This window comes from Conger conger, chromosome 13 (assembly GCF_963514075.1).
Source record: "Conger conger chromosome 13, fConCon1.1, whole genome shotgun sequence".
Lineage (NCBI taxonomy): Eukaryota > Metazoa > Chordata > Actinopteri > Anguilliformes > Congridae > Conger > Conger conger.
Genome location: NC_083772.1, coordinates 35,411,772 through 35,435,673, shown reverse-complemented (window position 1 = coordinate 35,435,673; position 23,902 = coordinate 35,411,772). Strand labels below are relative to the sequence as shown.

Sequence of the window (23,902 nt, the reverse complement as noted above, 5' to 3'; positions counted from 1 at the left end):
GAAGAAATCACTCTGAAAGCGATCCCAAAGATATTGTTTGTCACTGCGGTTGTCGTAATAATTGATAGGATAGTCACCATCCACTTGTACCCAAATGTACTGCAGTAAGGAACTGAAGTGAGGATCTACTGCACTCTCCTAATGACCTCAGCTCCTGAAGCTCTAACTGGTCATCGCAGCTGTGAGGTCATAAAGGAGATTGCTATGGAAACCTGGGGAGATGGAATGCCTGTGATTAGGAGTCACCTTGAGGTTGTGCTCCTGTCCATGCTGAGCTTCTTCATAAGCGTCAGAATTAATGAAGCTTGCGACCCCTCGTGACCCCCTATGACCCCTGGTAACCCCCCCCCCCCATACTATAACCCTTAGAATAGCTGAAAATGGTTCCATCCACAGAGCAACTCACCTCATAACCTCACCTTCACTCCTTACCTCTCTTTCTGAGAAAATGCCTCTCTATACCCTCCCACTGTCATGGCCTCTCTTCTCTGCTCTCTGTGGCAGAACAAGCAGAGCGGAAATCAGATAAAGCCCAAACAGACACAGCCAGACAGGGGTAATCGCCACAGAGTTTATCTGCACATTCAGGGAGGGCTGCACTCGCTTCTGATTCATCACTCCATACTGTCAGCTTCTCCATCCTTCCTGAGACTGCCCCTGAAAGGCAGACCTGGGGCGTCACTATCCAGTCAACTCACAGATGAAAAGCTTTGGCTGTATAAGGTGAACTCACAGATGGAAAGCTTTGGCTGTATAAGGTGAACTCATACATGAAAAGCTTGTGGATTTGGCTGTATAAGGTGAACTCACAGATGAAAAGCTTTGGCTGTTTAAGGTGAACTCACAGATGAAAAGCTTTGGCTGTATGAGGTGAACTAACAGATGAAAATGTTGTGGGTTTTGCTGTATAAAGTGAACTCACAGATGAAAAGTTTGTGGGTTTTGCTTCATAAGGTGAACTCAAAGATGAAAAGCTTGTGGTTTTGACTGTAGGAGGTGAACTCACAGATGAAAAGCTTGTGGGTTTGGCTGTAGGAGGTGAACTGAAAGATGGAAAGCTTTGGCTGTATAAGGTGAACTCACAGATGAAAAGCTTTTGCTGTATAAGGTGAACTCATAGATGAAAAGCTTGTGGATTTGGCTGAATAAGGTGAACTCACAGATGAAAAGCTTTGGCTGTATAAGGTGAACTCACAGATGAAAAGCTTTGGCTGTATAAGGTGAACTCACAGATGAAAAGCTTTGGCTGTATAAGGTGAACTCACAGATGAAAAGCTTTGGCTATATAAGGTGAACTCACAGATGAAAAGCTTGTGGGTTTTGCTTTATAAGGTGAACTCAAAGATGAAAAGCTTGTGGTTTTGACTGTAGGAGGTGAACTCAAAGATGAAAAGCTTGTGGTTTTGACTGTAGGAGGTAAACTCAAAGATGAAAAGCTTGTGGGTTTCACTGTAGGAGGTGAACTCACAGATGAAAAGCTTGTGGGTTTGGCTGTATAAGGTGAACTCACAGATGAAAATGTTGTGGGTTTTGCTGTATAAAGTGAACTCACAGATGAAAAGCTTGTGGATTTGGCTGTATAAGGTGAACTCACAGATGAAAAGCTTTGGCTGTATAAGGTGAACTCACGGATGAAAAGCTTTGGCTGTATAAGGTGAACTCACAGATGAAAATGTTGTGGGTTTTGCTGTATAAGGTGAACTCACTGATGAAAAGCTTGTGGGTTTTGCTTTATAAGGTGAACTCAAAGATGAAAAGCTTGTGGGTTTGGCTGTATAAGGTGAACTCACAGATGAAAAGCTTTGGCTGTATAAGGTGAACTTACAGATGAAAAGCTTTGGCTGTATGAGGTGAACTCAAAGATGAAAAGCTTTGGCTGTATAAGGTGAACTCACAGATGAAAATGTTGTGGGTTTTGCTGTATAAAGTGAACTCACTGATGAAAAGCTTGTGGGTTTTGCTTTATAAGGTGAACTCAAAGATGAAAAGCTTGTGGTTTTGACTGTAGGAGGTGAACTCAAAGACGAAAAGCTTGTGGGTTTGGCTGTATAAGGTGAACTCACAGATGAAAAGCTTTGGCTGTATAAGGTGAATTCACAGATGAGAAGCTTTGGCTATATAAGGTGAACTCAAAGAGGAAAAGCTTGTTAGAGGTCAGTTAGGAGAATGGACACGCTCAGCCCAGTTTGGCATCCAGGGCGATCAGGCAATGAAGTAAAGCCTCCTATTCATTCTACTGAGTGTAAAATCTCTTTTGTCCTGATAAACAGAGGGTTGATCTGCAGTGGCAGGGGCCTCATGACTGGTGAGAGGACAGCACATGAAATGCTGTCTTTCTCCCTTTGTATTCCGTTAATGAACTTTTAAACCCCACGGCCCTTGCTGACCTCTGATTAGCTGTGATAGGTTGCAGTGGCCGGGGGGCGGGGCAGATGAAAGTGCTGTGTAACACATTTGGTGCATTTTTCTCTCTCTATTTTTGTTTAACTTTCTTTGTGCTGTACCTCTGCTGCTGTGCGCCCATGCTGTAAGATCAGTAAGGCAGTAAGACTCTTTCTCCTTTTCATCACTGCAATTATATTCCTTTTTTGCTTTTATATAATGCTCTCCACGGTGTCCCAAGCAAAGCACATTTCAGTCGCTTACCTGTGGACCATATAAATGTACAAGAAGAGACACCAGAAGCCTTTTTCCCAGAATGTTCTGCATACCTTGCTGATAATTCCCGCTGACACCAATCTAAACTGGTCAAGCAGGTTTAATCTCTGTTTTCAACACTTTTAGATCTACAGATCAGCTATGTATAGCTAGAAGTGTTGAAAACACAGCTTAAGCCGTCTAGAACCATCTTATATTTCCAGTCCAGTCTTAGCTGGAATTTTCAGCAGGTTACACAGCCCTGCCACATAGTGTTTGGCTCACACTCGTAGCCATAAACTTTATTACACAGCGCTTTTTACACTGTCGTACAAAGCTCTTTCGAATAATGGAAAAACGCAAATGCTGGGAAAAGTAATTCAAGAGGCAGTCAGCATGAAATGTGGATGTGGATAAGCTCATTAGGGCTAAGCTAGTGCAACACAAACAGGAGCTTTAAAGCAAACACCAGCGATAAAAATCTCACAAAGAAGGGGAATAATTAAAGGAAAGTTTCCGAAATGGGTTTTAAAAGGTGTCAGCAAAGTTTGTGTGTTCCTGAAGATTAGAAACCTGCATGTAGATGAGGTCACCATCTCGTTTTTAATGGCCCGTGCGAACACGAAAAGGACCACACGCTGAACCTATGTGGAGCATGTAGCGGTGTTTACATTTAGGCGAAAGCGTATACCCACACCACTGCTTCTTTCAGGCATCAAAAGCGCCCGTAATGATCGGATTCCATGTGCGTGGAACCAGGTGTGTTTGATATGTGCAGGGAGACCAGGAGAGGGGGGTAAATGAAGAAAGGACGGAGCTGTGTGCAGAACGTGGGAGAGATGATTCGCAGCGCTGTGGCTGAATAATTCACGCTCAGTGGGGCAAGATGAGAGAGGGGGGAGCAGGTGTGTTTAATTGGCCGATTCCCTCGCTTTACCTGGTGGATGGAGCGGAGGGGAATGCTAAACACTAAAGGCCTGAAGGCTTGGCAGCTTCAAAGCCGGTGTGTTCAGAGCTTTTCTAATAATATTCATCATCATCATCATCATGAATCAATCATCATCATGCATAACTACACACCCAGGCTTCTTCAACCCTTTTTTATGAATTTCAGGTCATTTAAGTTCTTATCCACAGCCACATGCACTCATTTTTTTACAGTTTTTTTAGACCTAGAATCAATTTGATATTTGTTGAAGCAAAAGCAAAAAAAAGTAGAGTACCTTTGCTGGACACAGCATACCTGGGAATGCATGCAAGCCCAGGTCACTAACTATTATACCACACTTCTCTGCTGAAGCTAGGTTTTGACCAGTTCAGGCCAGCTTGACATGGTTTGACCAGCTCAAGCTATGTTTTGAAACAGCTTGTAGCCACCTAGACCAGCTTTATGACCAGCTACGCCATGCTGGTTGACCAGCTCATACCCGGCGAGACAAGCTTTATGGCCAGCTTAGTCATGCTGGTTGACTAGCTCACACCCAGCTAGACCAGCTTAATGGCCAGCTCCATTTTCAAGCTGGTCAAGCTGACATAGCTGGATTGTACAGCAGAGTTCTGCAGTGTTCCCAAACATCTTGACTAAAAAACAGTTTAATTTAATTTACCATCTAATTAAACCAAGCATGTGTCTGTGGAATGTGAGTCAGGGGCTGGTTTATAGTTATTTCTGCAGACTGATCAGATGATGGACATTATGTGGGAGATCTGAGTGGGCCTATGCATTACAGAGCTCTGCATTGCGGAGCGTGCTCACCAGCAACCAATCACAGCACGGCTCTGTTGCAGGCTTCTGCCTCACAGACCACTTCACTGCTGACCGCGCTCACCAGCGACCAATCAGTATGGCTGTGATGTTTCGGCAACGCTGCTGTCCAATCAAGAGACGTAGTCTAAATGACGGTGGAGGACTGCAAGCGTGTCAAGAGAATGGAGTGATTCAGACTAGTGGTACAGAGACAAATGCTAAAGGCAGCTCGTTCAGAAGTGAAGAACGCTGGCTCTTTCCTCAGCTCCACGGAGTATGACTTCCTGCTTCATTATTAGGGACAGCCAATCAGCAGGCAGAAGACCCATCGAGAGTTAGAGCGCTGCCAGATGGAGATAAAGGGGAATAATTAACAGTGAGGTCATTGCTAGTAACGAGACACGGAAGAGAGCTGAATTTATGAATGAGCATTTAGCTGTGTTTAGAGGCTGTTTTTGCAGCGATTTACCGCGACACGCTCACAACAAGGTTAGATGTGCAGCGACTGAGTGCAGCACAGTCAAAACAGCACATTGTAAAAATCCCTGCTGCAGTAAGCACACTGTCACACACAAGCACCAAGCTGAAGGGGAACATTAATAAAATGAATGGCTTTGCTTTTGTGGACAAAAGCTGCTGATGAGTCAGGAAGTGTCTGTGTTTCAATGTGTGAAGCCTTATGTCTTTTATTAATGCTCTGTATGAGGATGACCACAAAAAGGAAAGTGTTTATGAACCAAAAATAATGTTATGTTATTTCATGTGGACGACGGATATCCCTGAATCTTATTGAATAAAATATAATTCAGTAAATAATCTGTAGGCTTTTTCACACCTGTGTCACCTTATCCCTTTAGACAGTCATATAATTCCTGCAGAATTGCTGGTTGCCCATTTAAAAATAAATTTGTCCTTGCCAGTATTCAAGACTAGGCATTCTTTCAAATGCTTAGGCTAGCATCTAGGCTAGCATTAATCAGAATCTAAAAAGTTTTGCTTTAAAAGCTACATCTGCTAGCACGTTGTAACAATATGAACACATCATCTAACATTCAGGAGTAAAGCTGAAAGTTTTCTGATAAAGTACAATAAACAGTAACACTTGTTTTTGGAATTGTGTGTGCTGCCTTTGGGTGAAGTAGCCACAGGCGAATGGAGTCTGAGGTCACACAGGTGGGTGTGTGTGTGTCAGGTGCCTTTGACCTGTTATATATAAGCCAGTGGGTGACTGAGCAAGGCATGTGTGTGTGTGTGTATATGCATGTGTGTGTTTCCTCACAGCGTTTGGCCCAGGTTGCTGCTATGAGCCCTTTGTGAAGTACGGGAACTTCAGCAGCAGCGACGCTTCTTTCGGGGTGGGGGCGGTGGTGGAGTTCTCCTGCAATCCGGGGTACACCCTGGAGCAGGGCTCCGTCACCATGGAGTGTGTGGACCCCCCCGACCCGCAGTGGAACGAGACTGAGCCTGCCTGCCGAGGTTTGTGTGTGTACCGGGACGAACCCTTCCCCTAACCCTGACCCTGACCCTAACCTTAACCCTTACCTTTACCCTTACCCTTACCCTTACCCTTACCCTTACCCTTACCCTAACCTTTACCCTTACCCTTACCCTTACCCTAACCTTAACCCTTACCCTTACCCTTACCCTTCCCCGAAATCTGACCCTGACCCTAACCTTAACCCTTAACCCTTACCCTTACCCTTACCCTTACCCTTACCCTTACCCTTACCCTAACCTTTACCCTTACCCTTACCCTTACCCTTACCCTTCCCCGAACCCTGACCCTGACCCTAACCCTGACCCTGACCATAGCCTTAACCCTTACCTTTACCCTTACCCTTACCCTTACCCTTACCCTTACCCTAACCTTAACCCTTACCCTTACCCTTACTCTTACCCTTCCCCGAACCCTGACCCTGACCCTGACCCTGACCCTAGCCTTAACCCTTACCTTTACCCTTACCCTTACCTTTACCCTTACCCTTACCCGAACCCTGACCCTGACCCTAACCCTGACCCTGACCATAGCCCTTACATTAACCCTTACCTGTGATCAATGGTGTATGATATTTGGGCTGACTTTTCGGTCTGGGCGGATTTTGAACCAATAAGGATGACTTGCTGTTTAGTTTGTGGAAATTGTGTTTCATCCAGGTTTTGGTTGTAGAGAGACAGGCTTCAGTGTGGGATAATGGTGGGTTTCAGAGGAATTTGGTGCTGATTTAGATTTTAGTATCATCTAGCAATGAAAATCCAGGTTGAAGTGGCGGATGATTTGTCCAAGTTGTAAAATAGAGCTGGTGAAGAGGAGAAGGCCGAATATGGAACCTTGAGGAACACCCTGTGTGGTGGTGGCTTGATTCATAGCCTGAGAGGGTGATGAAGTGTTTCCGGTGAGAGAGATATGATTCAAACCAATCCAGTACCCTCAACACCCAGGAGCAGCAGGTTATGGTTCACTGCATCAAAGGCTGTGCTTAGATTGAGTAGGATTAGGATGTTATGGTTCACTGTATCAAAGGCTGTAGTTAGAGTAGGATTAGGATGTTATGGTTCACTGTATCAAAGGCTGTGCTTAGAGTAGGATTTGGATGTTATGGTTCACTGTAGGATTTAGGATGAGTTTAGGATGAGATTAGGATGTTGAGGGCACCGCAGTCAGCAGATAGGAGTATGTCATTCAGAACTTTGACAACGGCATTTTCTGTGCTGTGGCAAGGGCGGAATCCAGATTGAAGGGGTTCAAACATGTTATAGGACAGCATGAAGGCTTGGAGTTGGGATGCAGAAATGGATTCCAGGGTCTTGGCAAAGAAGGAGAGGTTGGAGATGGGGCAATAATTGTTGAGGTTAGAGGTGTCCAGAATAGGTTTTCAGAGGAGGGGTGTGACGGCAGCAGTGTGGACTAGACCATGAGAGAGGGACAGATTAGAAATGGCAGCAAGGCGGGGACACAGAGCAGGTAAACCGTTCTTAGTGTGGTGGGGAGGGGGATTAGCATGTCAGAGATAACAGAGCTCAGTGTAGTGGTCAATTCTTTGAGTGAGGTAGGGGCAGAATTGAGGGGTAGGGCAGAGCTGATTTTGTCACGAAGGAGGAGAGGGTTAACGGATTTGATGTTGTAGAATGAGATGGATCTTCTGTTAGTGTTAAAGGGAGAAGGTAGGGGAATGTTGAAAACAATTATGTAATGGTCTGATAAAGGGAAGGGTAGGGGGTGTAAATTGATAATGGCTAGATCAGCAGAACAAACCACATTGTGTGTGACCTTTGAGTTGTGAAGGGATGTCGACATGTTGGGCCAGGGAGAAGGAGTCAAGTACAGAAATGAAATCACAGGTGAGTTTAAAACCAGACAAATCAACTTGGACATTGATATCACCGACCAGCCATTGCATACTTATACAAAATAGTGTTTATGTTTCTCAGCTGTGTGCAGTGGCGAGACTCAGTGTGTGTGTGTGTGTGTGTGAGTGTAACTGGGTGTTTGTGTTTCTCAGCTGTGTGCAGTGGAGAGATCACAGACTCAGCAGGGTGTGTGTGTGTGTGTGTGTGTGTGTGTGAGAGTGTGTGTGTGTGTGTGTGTAACTGGGTGTTTGTGTTTCTCAGCTGTGTGCAGTGGAGAGATCACAGACTCAGCGGGGGTGGTTCTCTCTCCTAATTGGCCGGAGGCATACGATAAGGGGCAGGACTGCATCTGGGGTGTGCATGTGGAGGAGGACAAGAGGATAATGCTGGACATCCAAGCGTGAGTCAAATCATATTGCACCATTCCTGTCACATGACTCCTGTGCATCCAATCACATCGCACCCTTTCCTGTCACATGACTCCCATGAGTACAATCACATGGACATCCAAGCGTGAATCCAATCGCATTGCACCTTTCCTATCAAATAACTCATGTGGGTCTAATCACATAGCAACTTTCCCTTCACATGACTTCTGTGAGTTCTCAGACTTCTTCTGAGCTTTTCTATCACATTACTATCAGCATCTCTCTCAGTGCATTTCTCCAAATGTGTTCTCTCTTAATAAACCAGGCTTCAAACACTTCAAAGGTAGCACATCAGTCCAGGTTATCACTCTGCCAAATGCCTCGGTACCAACAGTACTGCAGTGGCACTGATTGGATACAGGAGGCTTGCTTCTGTCCTACTGAAAGAATACTTTGTTCATGTCAACATTTGACTTGTGCAGTCCCCTCCAAAGTATTGGAACAGCAAGGCCAAGTCCATTGTTTTTGCTATATACTGAATCCATTTGGGATTGAGATAAGAAGATGAACACGAGACAAGAGTTCAGAATTTCATTTATTTTATTTCCTAGTACACATAGATGTGTTAAACTACTTTGAACCTAGCGCCTATGGTATCAGACCACCCAATTTTTAGGTGAGCAAAAGTAGTGGAACAGAGAATATTTAAGTAAATTAAAGTAAATAACACTTAATATTTGATAGCATATCCCTTGCTTGCAATAACTGCATCAAGCCTGCGACCCATTGACATCACCAACTGTTGCGTTTTTCTTTTGTGATGCTTTTCCAGGCTTTTACTGCAGCCAGTTGTTGTTTGTTTTTTTGTTTTTTTTTCCCTTTAATCTCCTCTTTAGGAGGTGAAATGCATTTCCTTGCAAGTCCTTTGTTGTGAAGTCTAATCCTCCCGATTATTTTGGACACATTTCTCCGTAAGTTGGCTGACAGAATGTTTTGTTAGACTTCTGAATTCATCCTGCTGCTACCATCAGGAGTTACATCCTCAATAACGATGAGTGAGTCCGCTCCAGAAGCAGCCATACAAGCCCAAGCCATGAAACTTCCTCCACCGTTCTTCACAGATGAGCTTGTATGTCTTGGATCATGAATAAATCCGTTGTTCTCCACACTTTGGCCTTTCCATCGCTTTGGTACAGGTTAATCTTGGTCTCATCAGTCCATAAAACTTTGTTCTGGAACTTTTGTGGCTCATCTGTACTTCTTTGCAAATTGTAATCTGATTAGCATAGCAGCGCTTCTCCAAATAATAAAATGAGTAGCTCGACCTACACAATGTGATCCCACTGATGTTGGATCTCAGCCTCTGAAATGGTCTCAGTTCATCCCCACACAGCTGAGCAGCAGAGTCTCCATGCAGGGCGCTGGCATGGGCTGCAGCTCAGACTCACACTGTAATACACAAGGCCTCTGCCAGAGGGCACTCTCACTCCACTGTCTCCTCACTCCTCTCCCTCACTGAGGGAATGTGTGTTTCTTCACCTTCTGTGTGGCCGTGTCTGTGTGTGTGTGCATGTGCATGTGTGCGTGTGTGTGAGTGAGTCTGTGTGTGTGTGTGTGTGTGTGTGTGTGTGTGCGCGCGTATGTGTGAGTGTGTGTGTGTGTGCATATGTGAGTGTGCGTATGTGTGTGTGAGTGTGCGTGTCTGTGTGTGTGTGGATGTGTGTGTGTCTGTGTGTGTGTGAGTGTGTGCATATGTGCGCGTGTGTGTATGTATGTATGTATGTATGTATGTGTGTGAGTGAGTGAGTGTGCGTATGTGTGTGTGAGTGTGCGTGTCTGTGTGTGTGTGGATGTGTGTGTGTCTGTGTGTGTGTGTGCGTGTGCAGTGTGTGTATGTGACAGCCACCTGCAGGTGTACGGCTGTCACCTGACCCCCCCCCCCCCCCCCCCCCCCCTCCAGACGAGCTGCTCCTGATTATGTTAAATTAATTAATCATCTGTCATTACCGCGCCCTGTTCCCTGTAATTGCTAGCGCAGGATGAGGTGATGGATGACTGGGAAAGAGGGAAAGTTCTCTCATTATCAGAGCAGGCGGGGTAGGAGAGCGTCCTTAAATACTTGTCACAAGCCTCAAAGGCCACTTAGCCTTACCCAATCAGGAACACCCAACAAGGGAGAAAGTGAACACCATACTGAGGGGGTCAAAGGTCACACGAATGAGACATCCAAACTGTATAAGAGCCATGGCAGAGTAGAGTTCACACACACGCACTCACACACACACACACACACACACACTCACACACTCACACATTCACACACACAGTCACACACTCACACACACACTCACACTCTCTCACACACACACACACACACACACACACTTGTGCAGACACTCGCACACTCACACACAGACACTAACACACATACACTCACACACACTCACACACACACACACACCTAGGAGCTCCAGCCCCCCACTCCCTCCAAACGCTCCATCTGTGGCTGTGCCTCGGTGTGTGTGTGTGTGCGCTGTAATGTCCCATATGCTGCCTGACAAATGTGCTCATTTAGAGCTGAACAGGAAGGGAGGGGCCTGAGGGAGATCCATCTGTCTGACAGCTCCTTCAGCCCCCCCCACCCCCCACCCCCACTCCCCACCGCTCAGCTCCTCCCTTTCTCTTTCATCATCGAGCCATTCCACCAATCACAAAGCCACAACTGATTGGCCTTCAAAAGTCAAAACAAGGGGATTTTTCTCTGGGTGCCTGGCAGTGTGTGGAGACGCTGTCCCTCTGTGGCAACGCCAGCCGAACGGGCATTATTTAACTTTCAGCGGTCGTCAAAGATAATACGCCTCGCCGTGTCGGCCTGGATCACTTCTCCCCGCAAAGCAGCGGCAAATTAATTATCCTGACATCTCCTCGGTCTGAGCGCCGCAGACACCATTCGTTACGCGGGCAGACAGCGCTACCGCGCATCGTGTAATAAAAACAGAAGCCTATGCAAATGGGAGCTTCTTAATTAAGGAGGAGAATGTATTGAACGCCTGAATAATCTATCAGGACCTGACAATACGCTGCTCCCCTGTTCGAAAGCGTCACCTGACGCCACGAACACGCGTTTCTCGGCTCGACATAATTGATTCGGTGGAGAATCGCGTCCATTGAAAAAAAAAAAAAGGAAAAGGGAAAAATGCGCAATTAAATAATTTGCCCTCTCCAGAGTTTAATAAGCTCAGAGCATTGATGTATGGGAGGTGGCAGCGGACAGCACACTTCCCTTTGGAACCGCACCCCACCCAGGCCCCTCCCTCCCTGGGACAGCCAAATCTGGACACATACTGCCCCTGTCACACACTAACACACACTCTAACACACACACTGCCCCTGTAACACACTAACACACACTCTAACACACACACTGCCCCTGTAACACACTAACACAGACTGTAACACACACACTCTAACACACACACACTGCCCCTGTCACACACTAACACAGACTGTAACACACACACTCTAACACACACACACACACGCTGTATGGTAACACACTAACACAGACTGTAACACACATACTCTATCACACACACACACGCTGCATGGTAACACACTAACACAGACTGTAACTCACAGTGTAACACACACACTGCCCTGTAACAGACTAACACGGACTGTAACACACACACACTATAACACACACACTGCCCTGTAACATACTAACACAGTCTGTAACCCCCACACTTGTTGGTGGAGTGAGTTCTCAAGCTAGCATGTTTTAAATGTTAGTCTATCATTTGTTATTTGTTATTTAGCTGATGCTTTTATCCAAAGCAACTTACAGTTAGACAGAGCAGGGGACAATCCTTCCTGGAGCAATGCAGGGTTAAGGGCCTTGCTCAAGGGCCCAAGAGCTTCAGCTACACCAGGGTTTGTGCCAGCAACCTTCCAGGTCTCAGTCATGTACCTAACCACTAGGCTGTCCCAGTCATGTATCTTAGCCACTAGGCTACAGGCTGCCTCAGTCATGTACCTTAGCCACTAGGCTACAGGCTGCCCCAGTCATGTACCTTAGCCACTGGGCTACAGGCTGCCCCAGTCATGTACCTTAGCCACTAGGCTACAGGCTGCCCTCTGTATACGGTTGGTTCTTTTTATGACTACATTTTGACTTTCTGCCATTTGGGTTCACTGAGTTCTCCGAGCTGAAGAAAACAGATCGATGGTTGGCTGAATAGTCACTGCTCTTCAAGCACAGCGGAAAGGTCAGAGGTCAGCCTCTTTGTTGTGTGCAGTTTGCTGATTGGCTGAAGGCTGACTGTGTGGTAGTTATTTATCTGTAAATTGACCTGTTCTTATCAGTGATTGGGGCCACTGTGGCAGGATCAAACTCTTTATCTCCTGGACTGGGTTCGATCTGCTGAGTAGATTAGTGAGTAATCCATGAAATGTTTTAAGTGCACTTCCAGTGTGAGTAAGCCTGATCTTCCAGCCTGCAGATCGATGTTGGTTTAGCTGGATGCCTGTTGGCTGGAAACATGTATTGGGGCCCTTATACTCGACCCTTGACCCCACTCTCACTCCGGATTCTACCCCCCACCCCTGCCCTGTGTGTGTGAATACAGTATAATAGGCAAACACACAAGAGTCCAATTTTGCCTCAATACTGTGTAGGGTCCTCGCACCACCCACCAAATAAAGTAAAGGTTTTGCACTCTATGAAATAGTGAGGATGATTATTTGAAACATATACATCTCAGTCCTCCTACTTACACGCTATGTGTAGATTGCTTGGATTGATACATACAACATTTCCTGCTTATAAACCTCATGTATGGCGCCAATTCATGTTATGTAGCAGTATAACTGCAAAAAGTAATCAATGTCATAAAATTATCCCATCCATCCATTATCTGAACCCGCTTATCCTGATCAGGGTTGCAGGGCGGCTGGAGCCTATCCCAGCATACATTGGGCGAAAGGCAGGAATACACCCTGGACAGGTCGCCAGTCTATCGCAGGGCACACACACCATTCACTCACACACTCACACCTACGGGCAATTTAGACTCTCCTATCAGCCTAACGTGCATGTCTTTGGACTGTGGGAGGAAACCGGAGTACCCGGAGTAAACCCACGCAGACACGGGGAGAACATGCAAACTCCGCACAGAGAGGCCCCGGCCGACGGGGATTCGAACCCAGGACCTTAGGATAAAATTATTCATTCATTAATTATCTAACCACAAATGTAGGATTTTAATTAATAATTAAAATAACCAATATTAATAGTTAAACATACAGATAGCCTGAAGGTTGGGAGTTCTTCGAAAGACTGATTTGACTGGGCTTTCATGTCTAACTCAATTGTGCTACAGTTTTGAGCTCAGGTTTAACAATTTTGAAAACAGTATGTTAAGATATGCAATAAGTGCTGTAGATACACAGAGTTTTGCTGGTGGTTGTCTGAGTGAGAAAAGAATTCATGAATTTTTTAAGGATGTTGTCACTGAATGCATTTTGTGTGAAAGCAATGTAAAATGCTCCACAGTTTAATCCAAATAGACTGTTGTTGTGCTACCTGTGTTTAGAGTATTTAAAAAGCGTATTCAGTACTGGGCCATTGTAAAAAAGTGTAATGAGTAAGGTTACAGGAGATAATGAAATATCAATTACTCTTTTTTTGTCTTACATTACCCGCCCTGCATAATAAAGAAATTTATTTTGTTCTGTTCATCCAAGCTAAGGAATGGAATTGTCGGTATTTCACACAAGATGAAAAGAGAATGCTATTGATTAAAGGAGTGTTAATTATCTTCGTTTCAAGTCCAGAGGGTAATCATGGCTTAAAGAACCTGTGCCAGGTGTGTGTGTGTGTGTGTGTGTGTGTGCGCGTGTGTGTCTGCCTCCTGGACCTGTGCCAGGTGTGATGTGTGTGTGTGTGTGTGTGTGTGTGTGTCTGCCTCCTGCCACAGGTGTAATGTGTGTGCCTTGTTACGGCCCAACCTCTCCTGTGGAGCATGGGAGGCGCAACCTAAAACTAATTACTAAAAGTCCAAAATCTAAATACAAAATGCATTACCGAAAGAATCCAAACCAGAAAAATAGCAAACAAAACATGGCACAAAACACTGTAAAATACACCACTCAAAAAGACAACGGGACTTAAAAAGGCGCCTTCAAAAGACTCTTCCAAGTCTCTTCCTAAAAGCCTCTCTCTCTTTTTTTAACTGCAGAAACTTCCACCATTTATTTCCTTTTCAGCAGTTGAATGAATGAATGAATGAATGAATGAAATCAGCTGCACCTGAAGGAGCCGGCCATATGCTTGCAGGGTAACTGCCTCTTTGTTGTTGCAGGCTCCATGTGGGCAGGAGTGACCTGCTCACCTTCTATGATGGCGATGACCTGACAGCAAAGATCCTGGGGCAGTATGCCGGCTCACGCCCACGGTTCAAACTGTACACCTCCACCGCTGATGTCACCATACAGTTCCAGTCTGACCCCGCCACCAACATCTACGGCTATCACAACGGCTTTGTGGTCCATTTCTTTGGTAGGCTATGTGTGTGTGCGTGCATGTGTGCGTGTGTGCCTGTGTGTGTGTGCATGTGTGTGCCTCTGTGTGCGTGTGTGCGTATGTGTGAGTGTGTGCGCGTGTGCGTGTGTGTGCCTCTGTGTGCGCATGTGCGTGTGTGCATATGTGTCTGTGTCTGTGTGTGTGTGTGTGTCTTTGTGTGTGCCTCTATGTGTGTATGTGCCTCTGTGTTCTCTATTAGCCAAACTCTTAATGTTCATTAGCCAATAGGAGCTCACTCTAACGGAATGTGTTCTCTATTAACCCAACTCATTGGCTGTTTCCTCCCTTCTCATCTCACTCACCTCTCTCTGTCCCTCTCTCTCCCTCTCCGCAGAGGTTCCTCGGAACGACACGTGTCCGGAGCTTCCGGAGATTTCCAGCGGGTGGAAGACGACCTCGCACCCCGAGCTCGTCCACGGCACAGTGGTGACCTATCAGTGCTACCCCGGGTTCGAGGTGGTCGGCTCCGAGATCCTCATGTGCCAGTGGGACCTCACCTGGAGCGGGGACCTGCCCAGCTGTGAGAGAGGTAGAGAGTGCTGCACTGTTCTCACAGTACACAGACTACACACTATGCTACCCTGTTCCTACATTACGCATACTACACACTACCAAGCTGTAAGAGAAGTAGAGAGAGCTTTACTATTCCAACAGTATGCATACTACACACTACCGAGCTGTGAGAGAGGTAGAGAGCTTCACTATTCTTACAGAATGCATACTACAAACTACCAAGCTATGAGAGCCTACTACACACTACATTCTCAATGTCCCTCCTGTATGACTTCTGTTGTCTGAGTTTACTGTGTTTACTAAATAATTCCACAGCTACTTGTGTAATTATTATGAAACTACTTTGATTTCAGTTGTAAGTACTATGAAACAAAGTAAGTAGCACATGTAAGTACTATGTAATGCACACACAATGAGCACTTTATTAGGTAGATCTGTACACCAGCTGGTTAATGCCAATATTTAATTTGCTAATCATGTGGCAGCAACTAAACATAAAAGCATGCAGACATGGTCAAGAGGTTCAGCTGTTTTTCAGACCAAATGTCAGAATGGGGAAGAAATGTGAGCTAAATGACTTTGTGGAATGTGGAAAGATTGTTGGTGCCAGACAGGGTGGTTTGAGTATCTCAGAAACTGCTGATCTCCTGGGATTTCCACACACAACAGTCTCTATAGTTTGCAAAGAATGGTGAAAAAAAAAAATTAATCCAGTAAAGAAAAGTGTTGTTAAGAAGACGGGCCAGACAGGAAAGTGATGTTAATGCAAATAAGCACACATTACAACAGTGCTATGCAGAAGAGCATCTCTGAACATACAAGTGGATAGGCTACAGCAGTAGAAGAGCAATACATCTAAAAAAAAAAAGTCCTAATGAATAATAAATAATAATGAATACCTAATAAAGTGCTCACTGAGTGTACGTTTTCCAGCCTGTTTCATAGTACTTACCTCTGAAATCAAAGTTGTAATGGGCTGTAAAATAAAGCTTCACTGAAAGCTTCTCTTTGCTTCATTACTGTGTTTTAGATCCACACCTGCGTAATTTATGTAAAATTAATAGACATTGAAGGTTTAGCAAGCAGTCATTTAATACCAGGGCCTTAATGGAAAACTGAAAGTAGTTTCGGCTGAGATAATCAGAGCAGCAGACATGCGCTCACTCATCTGAGCCTCCCCTCCTGCAAATGGTGCACAGGCGCCACCCTGTGGTCACCTGACATACTACACCCAAGACACAGGATTCACTCACTATATTACAAAGGACAGAACAACAGGGGGGATGAATGGAGAGCACAGAATATAGCAGCCAATAATTTCTCTTTCACTACATGTTCCACTTCCTTACATGTAAGAAAATCTCTATTCTAATTCCGTTGTCATGGGCTGCAAAAACTGTCAACCTGTGCAGACAAGTTTCCAATTTGAACTTTTCCGGAAAAGTCTGTTCAGAAAGCTGAACGGAACAGAACTATGAGTGATATCAATCATCAGTCACAGAGACAGATATAGAGCAGCGAGGCAGAACAGGAAAAGAGGAATGATTAACCAAGATTTAGGCCCAAACATGCTATATTGATCAGTGTGTATAATAAGTATTGATTACAGTGTGTGTATTCAGTAGATTGTCATGAGGAGTATTGATTGGAGTATATATGTGTTCAGAAGTATTGCGTGTACTGTGTATGCCTCCGGAGGAATTGATTAGGGTGTGTAGAGTATGTGTGTTGAAGCATTGATTTGTGTGTGTATGTCGATTAAATGGTAAATGGTTGGCATTTATACAGCGCCTTTATCCAAAGCACTGTACAGTTGATGCTTCTAATTTACCCATTCATAAACACACTCACGGCGATTGGCTGCCATGCAAGGCCCCAACCAGCTCATCAGGAGCAATTGGGGGTTAGGTGTCACTTAGGGACACTTTTACACACCCAGGGCGAAATTGAATCGGCAACCCTCCGACTGCCAGATGACTGCTCTTACCGCCTGAGCCAATGTCGATTAGAGTGTGTAGAGTATGTGTGTTGAAGCATTGCTTTGTGTGTATGTTGAGGACTAGTGACTAGAGCTCTGTGTGTTCTGGCTTATTGATTGAGCAGACGTTGGTGTGTTTTTGATCAGTAGTGTCGTGCCCGGACCCTGGCATCGTGGAGCACAGTCACAGGGTGATGTCGGGTCCCAGGCTGACTGTGGGCTCCACGGTGCAGTTCATCTGCAATAAGGGCTACGTGCTGTCAGGGAACAGCCTGCTCACCTGCTACAACCGAGACCCCTCCGGGCCCAGGTGGACTGAGAAAGCACCCAAATGCCTGTGTGAGTACTGCCCTCCGCAAAGCCCACATAACCACATACACACACACATACACACACTCACAAACTCACACACACACACACACACACACACATACACACATACACACATACACACACACAAACACACACACACACACACACACACACACACATACACACACTCCCACACACACACACATACACACACATACAGACACACACACAGACATGCACACACACTCTCTCACACACACACACACACACACATATGCACACACACACAGACACACATACACACATATAGTATATACAGAGACACTGTCCACACAGTCACACACACACATACGCACACACACAGACACACACATACACAAGGACACACACACATACGCACACCAACACACATACACACACATATGCACACAGACACACACACATATACACACAGACACACATGTACACACATATAGTATATACACACATACACACAAGGTATAAGCAAGGGATACGGTAGTGAAAAGACTTCCCGTCTCAAAGTAACACACACTGTTTTCAAAGTAAAACAAATCCCACATCTTCCTGTAGCTAGGGAACCAAGTTTATAGATAGGCTTTCCTTGCCACATTTGGTCAGGTTAGTAGCCTGGTGACTCACCGCCAGACATTGTGGCCATTTGGTCTCTAAACCTGAAATTTTCTCTTACCTCGGCTTATTAGTTATATCGCTTTTAGGTTAGCTGGCGTCTGCCTTGTCTGCCTTGCGCATTTACTTTTGTTTTAACTTCATTTTATTCTTTGCTTTCAGTAATTTATCCAAACAAAGTGCATGTTAGCCGGAGAACTGTTTTTGTCTTATTCAAGTAGAGATGCAGAAACATCCTTTAAATTGGACTGGAGTTTTTGCCCAGGGCTGGGATTATTTCTCCATGAGGTCGCTGCCCTTATTACTGCAGCGACGTGGTGTGCTTTCTGTGCTCGCTTCATTTAGGTAGCTCTGTCAAACTCATTATAAACAGAGCTGGAGGTAAGAGCTGTAGTTGGTCTAGGTTTGTTCTATCACTTTTCTGTTATTCACAAAGCCATGTACAGTCAGGTCCATAAATATTGGGACATCGACACAATTCTCCTCTTTTTGGCTCTATACACCACCACAATGGATTTGAAATGAAACTAACAAGATTTACTTTAACTGCAGACTTTAATTTGAGGGTATTTACATCCAAATCAGGTGAACGGTATAGGAATTACAACAGTTTGTATATGTGCCTCCCACTTTTTAAGGGACCAAAAGTCAAACAAACAGTTGGGACAAACAAACAATCATAAATCAAACTTTCACTTTTTAATACTTGGTTGCAAATCCTTTGCAGTCAATTACAGCCTGAAGTCTGGAACGCATAGACATCACCAGACGCTGGGTTTCATCCCTGGTGATGCTCTGCCAGGCCTGCAACTGTCTTCAGTTCCTGCTTGTTCTTGGGGCATTTTCCCTTCAGTTTTGTCTTCAGCAAGTGAAATGCATGTTCAATCGGATTCAGGTCAGGTGATTGACTTGGCCATTGCATAACATTCCACTTCTTTGCCTTAAAAAACTCTTTGGTTGCTTTCGCAGTATGCTTCGAGTCATTGTCCATCTGCACTGTGAAGCGCCGTCCAATGAGTTCTGAAGCATTTGGCTGAATATGAGCAGATAATATTGCCCGAAACACTTCAGAATTCATCCTGCTGCTTTTGTCAGCAGTCACATCATCAATAAATACAAGGGAACCAGTTCCATTGGCAGCCATACATGCCCACGCCATGACACTACCACCACCATGCTTCACTGATGAGGTGGTATGTTTTGGATCATGAGCAGTTCCTTTCCTTCTCCATAGTCTTCTCTTCCCATCATTCTGGTACAAGTTGATCTTTGTCTCATCTGTCCATAGGATGTTGTTCCAGAACTGTAAAGGCTTTTTTAGATGTTGTTTGGCAAACTCTAATCTGGTCTTCCTGTTTTTGAGGCTCACCGATGGTTTACATCTTGTGGTGAACCCTCTGTATTCACTCTGGTGAAGTCTTCTCTTGATTGACACACATACACCTACCTCCTGGAGAGTGTTCTTGATCTGTTGTGAAGGGGTTTTTCTTCACCAGGGAAATAATTCTGTCATCCGCCACAGTTGTTTTCCTTGGTCTTCCGGGTCTTTTGGTGTTGCTGAGCTCACCGGTGCGTTCTTTCTTTTAAAGAATTTGGCCACACCTAATGTTTTTGCTATCTCTCTGATGGGTTTGCTTTGATTTTTCAGCCTAATGATGGCTTGCTTCACTGATAGTGACAGCTCTTTGGATCTCATATTGAGAGTTGACAGTAACAGATTCCAAATGCAAATAGCACACTTGAAATGAACTCTAGACCTTTTACCTGCTCCTTGTAAATGAGATAATGAGGGAATAACACACACCTGGCCATGGAACAGCTGAGCAGCCAATTGTCCCATTACTTTTGGTCCCTTAAAAAGTGGGAGGCACATATAGAAACTGTTGTAATTCCTACACCGTTCATCTGATTTGGATGTAAATACCCTCAGATTAAAGCTGAAAGTCTGCAGTTAAAGGATATCTTGTTCGTTTCATTTCAAATCCATTGTGGTGATGTATAGAGCCAAAAAGAGGAGAATTGTGTCGATGTCCCAATATTTATGGAACTGACTGTATATGATTGACCGCTCTGTCATTATTAGTTTAGCGGGTTAACCGTTTCCTCACCGGTAGTAGAACGTGAGGCAGGGGGGCTTTATGCAATTACTTATGTTTTCCCTTTTCTGTTACAAAGCTATGGTAGCATTATCCGGAAAGACTGCCTTCCTGAAGCCATTATGAACACAGCACAGTGGGTAGGGCTATGTGGCCATATATGAACACAGTGCTGTGGGTAGAGCTGTAAGGCAATCCGTAGCTCTTACTGTACTGTGTGTGTATCTGAACATCCTACTATTCACTGTGTATAACGCTGCAGCCACTCTGTACACAGTGCTGACCTGTGCGCTGTGTGTAGGTCTCTGTGTCATTTAGACACAGAGACACAGAGACCTACTTACTCGGTGCTGTGTGTAGGATTGTAAGCCACACAGCGTTGCACAGTCTGTATTGCTGTATGCCATACTATTAGCGATGTAGGAACGGCTCGTTGCTTTGGACTTGGATAGGGGCTTATACATATTCCCTTCTCACCTCGTTTTTGTAGCTCTCTCACTGCTAGTAGGGCTAGAGGTGGAGTTTGCTGGGAGTACAGCTTTCATCGTGACCTGCTATGCCACCAAACTAGATAGATGTTAACCGGAGGTCTGGTTTCTGCTCCAGGAAGGGCTGGCCTTGAGTTGGGCAGTCACAACATCTACCTGTTGTTGTTTGTTATTTTTAGTGTATGTTTGTTATTAGTGTGGGGATTTCACCGAGTGAAATGGCTCAGGGTTTTGGAGCAGAAGGTGTATTTAGTTGGCGCACTCGTAAGTCTCCTGCATGGTCAGTTGAGCTAGTTTGAGCGTAATTGGTGAATCTCGGTGGTTTCTGACCTTCCTAAAGTCAAGTAGTCTACATGGTCGTTGAAGTATCGGCCCTCTCAGTGGAGAGCTTTGTGAACTCGGTGATAAGCCCGGGGTTGTGTGTCGGAGAACCCCGTCTCTGTATAGGTCATCTTGCTTCATCAGTGAATCAGAGGCCTTGGTCGTGTGTCGGAAGTCCCCCCGCTTTATTTCTGTTTCTTATTTCTTGCTCCCTTCTTTTAGGGTAGCTTTATGTTGGCAGGTTGCCTGGAAACCCATTCACGTTCACACTGGGTCCTTGGACCGCACTCACTCACGGCCGCGGTCCTGTGGCCTCCGTGTAAGAGAATTAATAAAATTGGAGCGTGTGCAAACTATCCTGCTGAAAAAAACAGCTCAAGCTATGTTTTCAAAAAGCTGGTAGCTGCTTGTTTCAAGCTAGTCAGAGCTGGGTTATATAGTCAGAGCTACTTATTAGCCAACTACTACATCTGCCATGATGGATACTGTTCTTCTGGAATGTGTAGCTTAAAAAACAGCATCACTCATGTAACCTCACACATGTAGGAAGTTTTATCTTAATGCTGGCACAGATGATGCTGGTGAGCTTTCTGTGCTGAGAGCAGAGTGAAAGATGAGCATTGTGGATCTAAAACACAGTAATGAAGCAAATAGCTCTTCTGGGAAAGTGAATTAAGCATACACTATCCAGCATTATCTCATGTAAAGAATGGGAGCAGATGAAGGGATACTTAGTTTTCAGTTTTCAGAAGTTTTTAAATATTATTTTTGCTTCACTGTATGTTTTCAAGACACCCAGACAGTTTTTGAGTGCAATGAAGTACATTGTAGATACTTCTTCAATAGTTTCTGCCAATCTGCCGCCATTACAGTCAGGGCATATGGGGCTTTGCCGTCTAAAGCAAGGAAATACACTCACAGTCACTCCAAAGCAGACTGAACAGCCTCATACAGAGAATCTTATCAGTGAGTGTTCCCACTCCCATTACGACTGGCTGCAGTTTACCCTGAGATATCCCAGAATCCCCATGTGCTGTCTGCTCTGTATCTGAGGAGCCCTGGACAGGCTGCCAGTTGTTGATAGGCAGTCACCAATCTATTGTAGTTCTCACCGTCCCAGGGGGGTGCCAGACTTTTTAATAAGCCTTTTCCATGACTCAGGACCTTTAGGTTAACTGTAGTGTCAGGAGACGTCAAAACATATTAGCAGTGTTTACAGCTGTATGCTGTTGTAGGGAGCTGCTGTATGAGGCTAAAGAACATAGCCCTGCTTCATGCTGCTATAGGGAGCTGCTGTATGAGGCTAAAGACCATAGCCCTGCTTTATGCTGCTATAGGGAGCTTAGGAGTGGAACAGAACTGGACTAATTAGTTTGTCCGAGGAGGAAGAGGAGGAAGAGGACGGAATGAGCACATATCGCACGTCCCTGAGGCCACTGTTCTGCCGCGTAAACACCGTAGCTGTAGGAACACCGACTTGCAGGGCTCGCTTTGCTTCATTAGCTGCCTACCCATTCGTCAATCTTCCGCCTTTGTCTTTTTATGCAGCTGATGAATCACAGCTGAAGGTTTCCTACTACTCATTACCCTCAACTTTTCTGCCGCAACCTATATTTGGCAGAAAATGTACAGGGTCATTTCACAAAGTGGACAAAAAATATGCATAATTAAGACGCCAAAATTGCTAATAATGCGGAATTTGGCTCAGGAGCAGCAGTGTGGTAATTGAGTTGGCCAGTCGTACGCCAGCCCCTTTTGGCATGTATTACTGATTCCTGTCTGAGCGCTTTTGGCAGCGTGTGTGTGTCTGTCTGTCTGTCCTGCAGCAGAGACATTCTAGCCCTGCACAAACTCTGTCTGTCTGTCCTGCAGCAGAGACATTCTAGCCCTGCACAAACTCTGTCTGTCTGTCTGTCTGTCTGTCCCCCAGCGGAGACGTTCGAGCCCTGCAGGAACCCAGGGACCTCCCGGTTCAGCGTGCAGACCGTGGAGAAGCGGTTCTACCAGGCAGGGGAGACTCTGCGCTTCTCCTGTCTGGGCGGGTACCTCCTGCAGGGCGAACACAGCATCCGCTGCATCCCTGGACACCCCTCCCGCTGGAGCAGCTCGCCCCCTACCTGCAGAGGTGGGAATTACAGCTCCCAAAGACAGCTCTCTGGTCTTCCTGTTGGTTAATCGTTTCAAACACAAATGCTCTTCACAGACTAAATCCGAGGCTAAAATCAAGAGTAGACGTTCAGAACTATTTACTGTTTAACCAATCAATTTAACAGGACACATCTGTCACATGTACCAATACATTTGCTCACCTAAAAATTGGGTGGTCTGATACCAAAGGTGCTATGTTCTAAGTCGTTTAACACATCTATGTGTAAATACCAGGAAATAAAAGTTTAAATTCTGAACTCTTGTCTCGTATTCATATTTTTATTTTGACCCAAAATGTATTCAGTGTATTGCAAAAACAAAGGAATTGGCCTTGCTGTTCCAATACTTTTGGAGGGGACTGTATGCGATATCAGTGTATGTTATATCTCCTGTATGTGATATGAGTGCTATATTAGATAACAGCCCTGTCTGTGATATCAGTGCTTTGTGCGATATGACGTGTGGGATATCAGTGCTGGGTATGATATCAGTGCTGTCTGTGATATGAGTTATGTGATATCAGCCCTGTCTGTGTTATCAGTGCTGTATTATGCTCACACCTGTCTCTGCTCTGTTGCAGCTTCCCCTGCTATGCAGTATGTAAATGAGAGACGGTTGGAAGGTAAGCCTGACCCATTGTGTTTAAGCGCTAGTATGGTAATTCACTGGAAAAACAAGCTATCGTTCAGCTGCCGGAGATATTAACAGATTCTTT

General features: G+C 45.1%; 1 protein-coding gene across 1 annotated transcript in view; it reads left to right on the top strand.

The window, feature by feature from the left end:
* LOC133107560 (seizure protein 6 homolog) overlaps nucleotides 1-23,902 on the top strand; it is a 182,261-nt gene that overhangs the window by 157,663 nt on the left and 696 nt on the right. Inside the window, exons 8-14 of the mRNA XM_061216552.1 lie at nucleotides 5,666-5,860; nucleotides 7,994-8,132; nucleotides 14,463-14,659; nucleotides 15,018-15,212; nucleotides 17,322-17,513; nucleotides 22,970-23,164; nucleotides 23,768-23,809. Coding sequence (XP_061072536.1) covers nucleotides 5,666-5,860; nucleotides 7,994-8,132; nucleotides 14,463-14,659; nucleotides 15,018-15,212; nucleotides 17,322-17,513; nucleotides 22,970-23,164; nucleotides 23,768-23,809 — 1,155 coding nt within the window. The remainder of the gene's footprint in view (nucleotides 1-5,665; nucleotides 5,861-7,993; nucleotides 8,133-14,462; nucleotides 14,660-15,017; nucleotides 15,213-17,321; nucleotides 17,514-22,969; nucleotides 23,165-23,767; nucleotides 23,810-23,902) is intronic.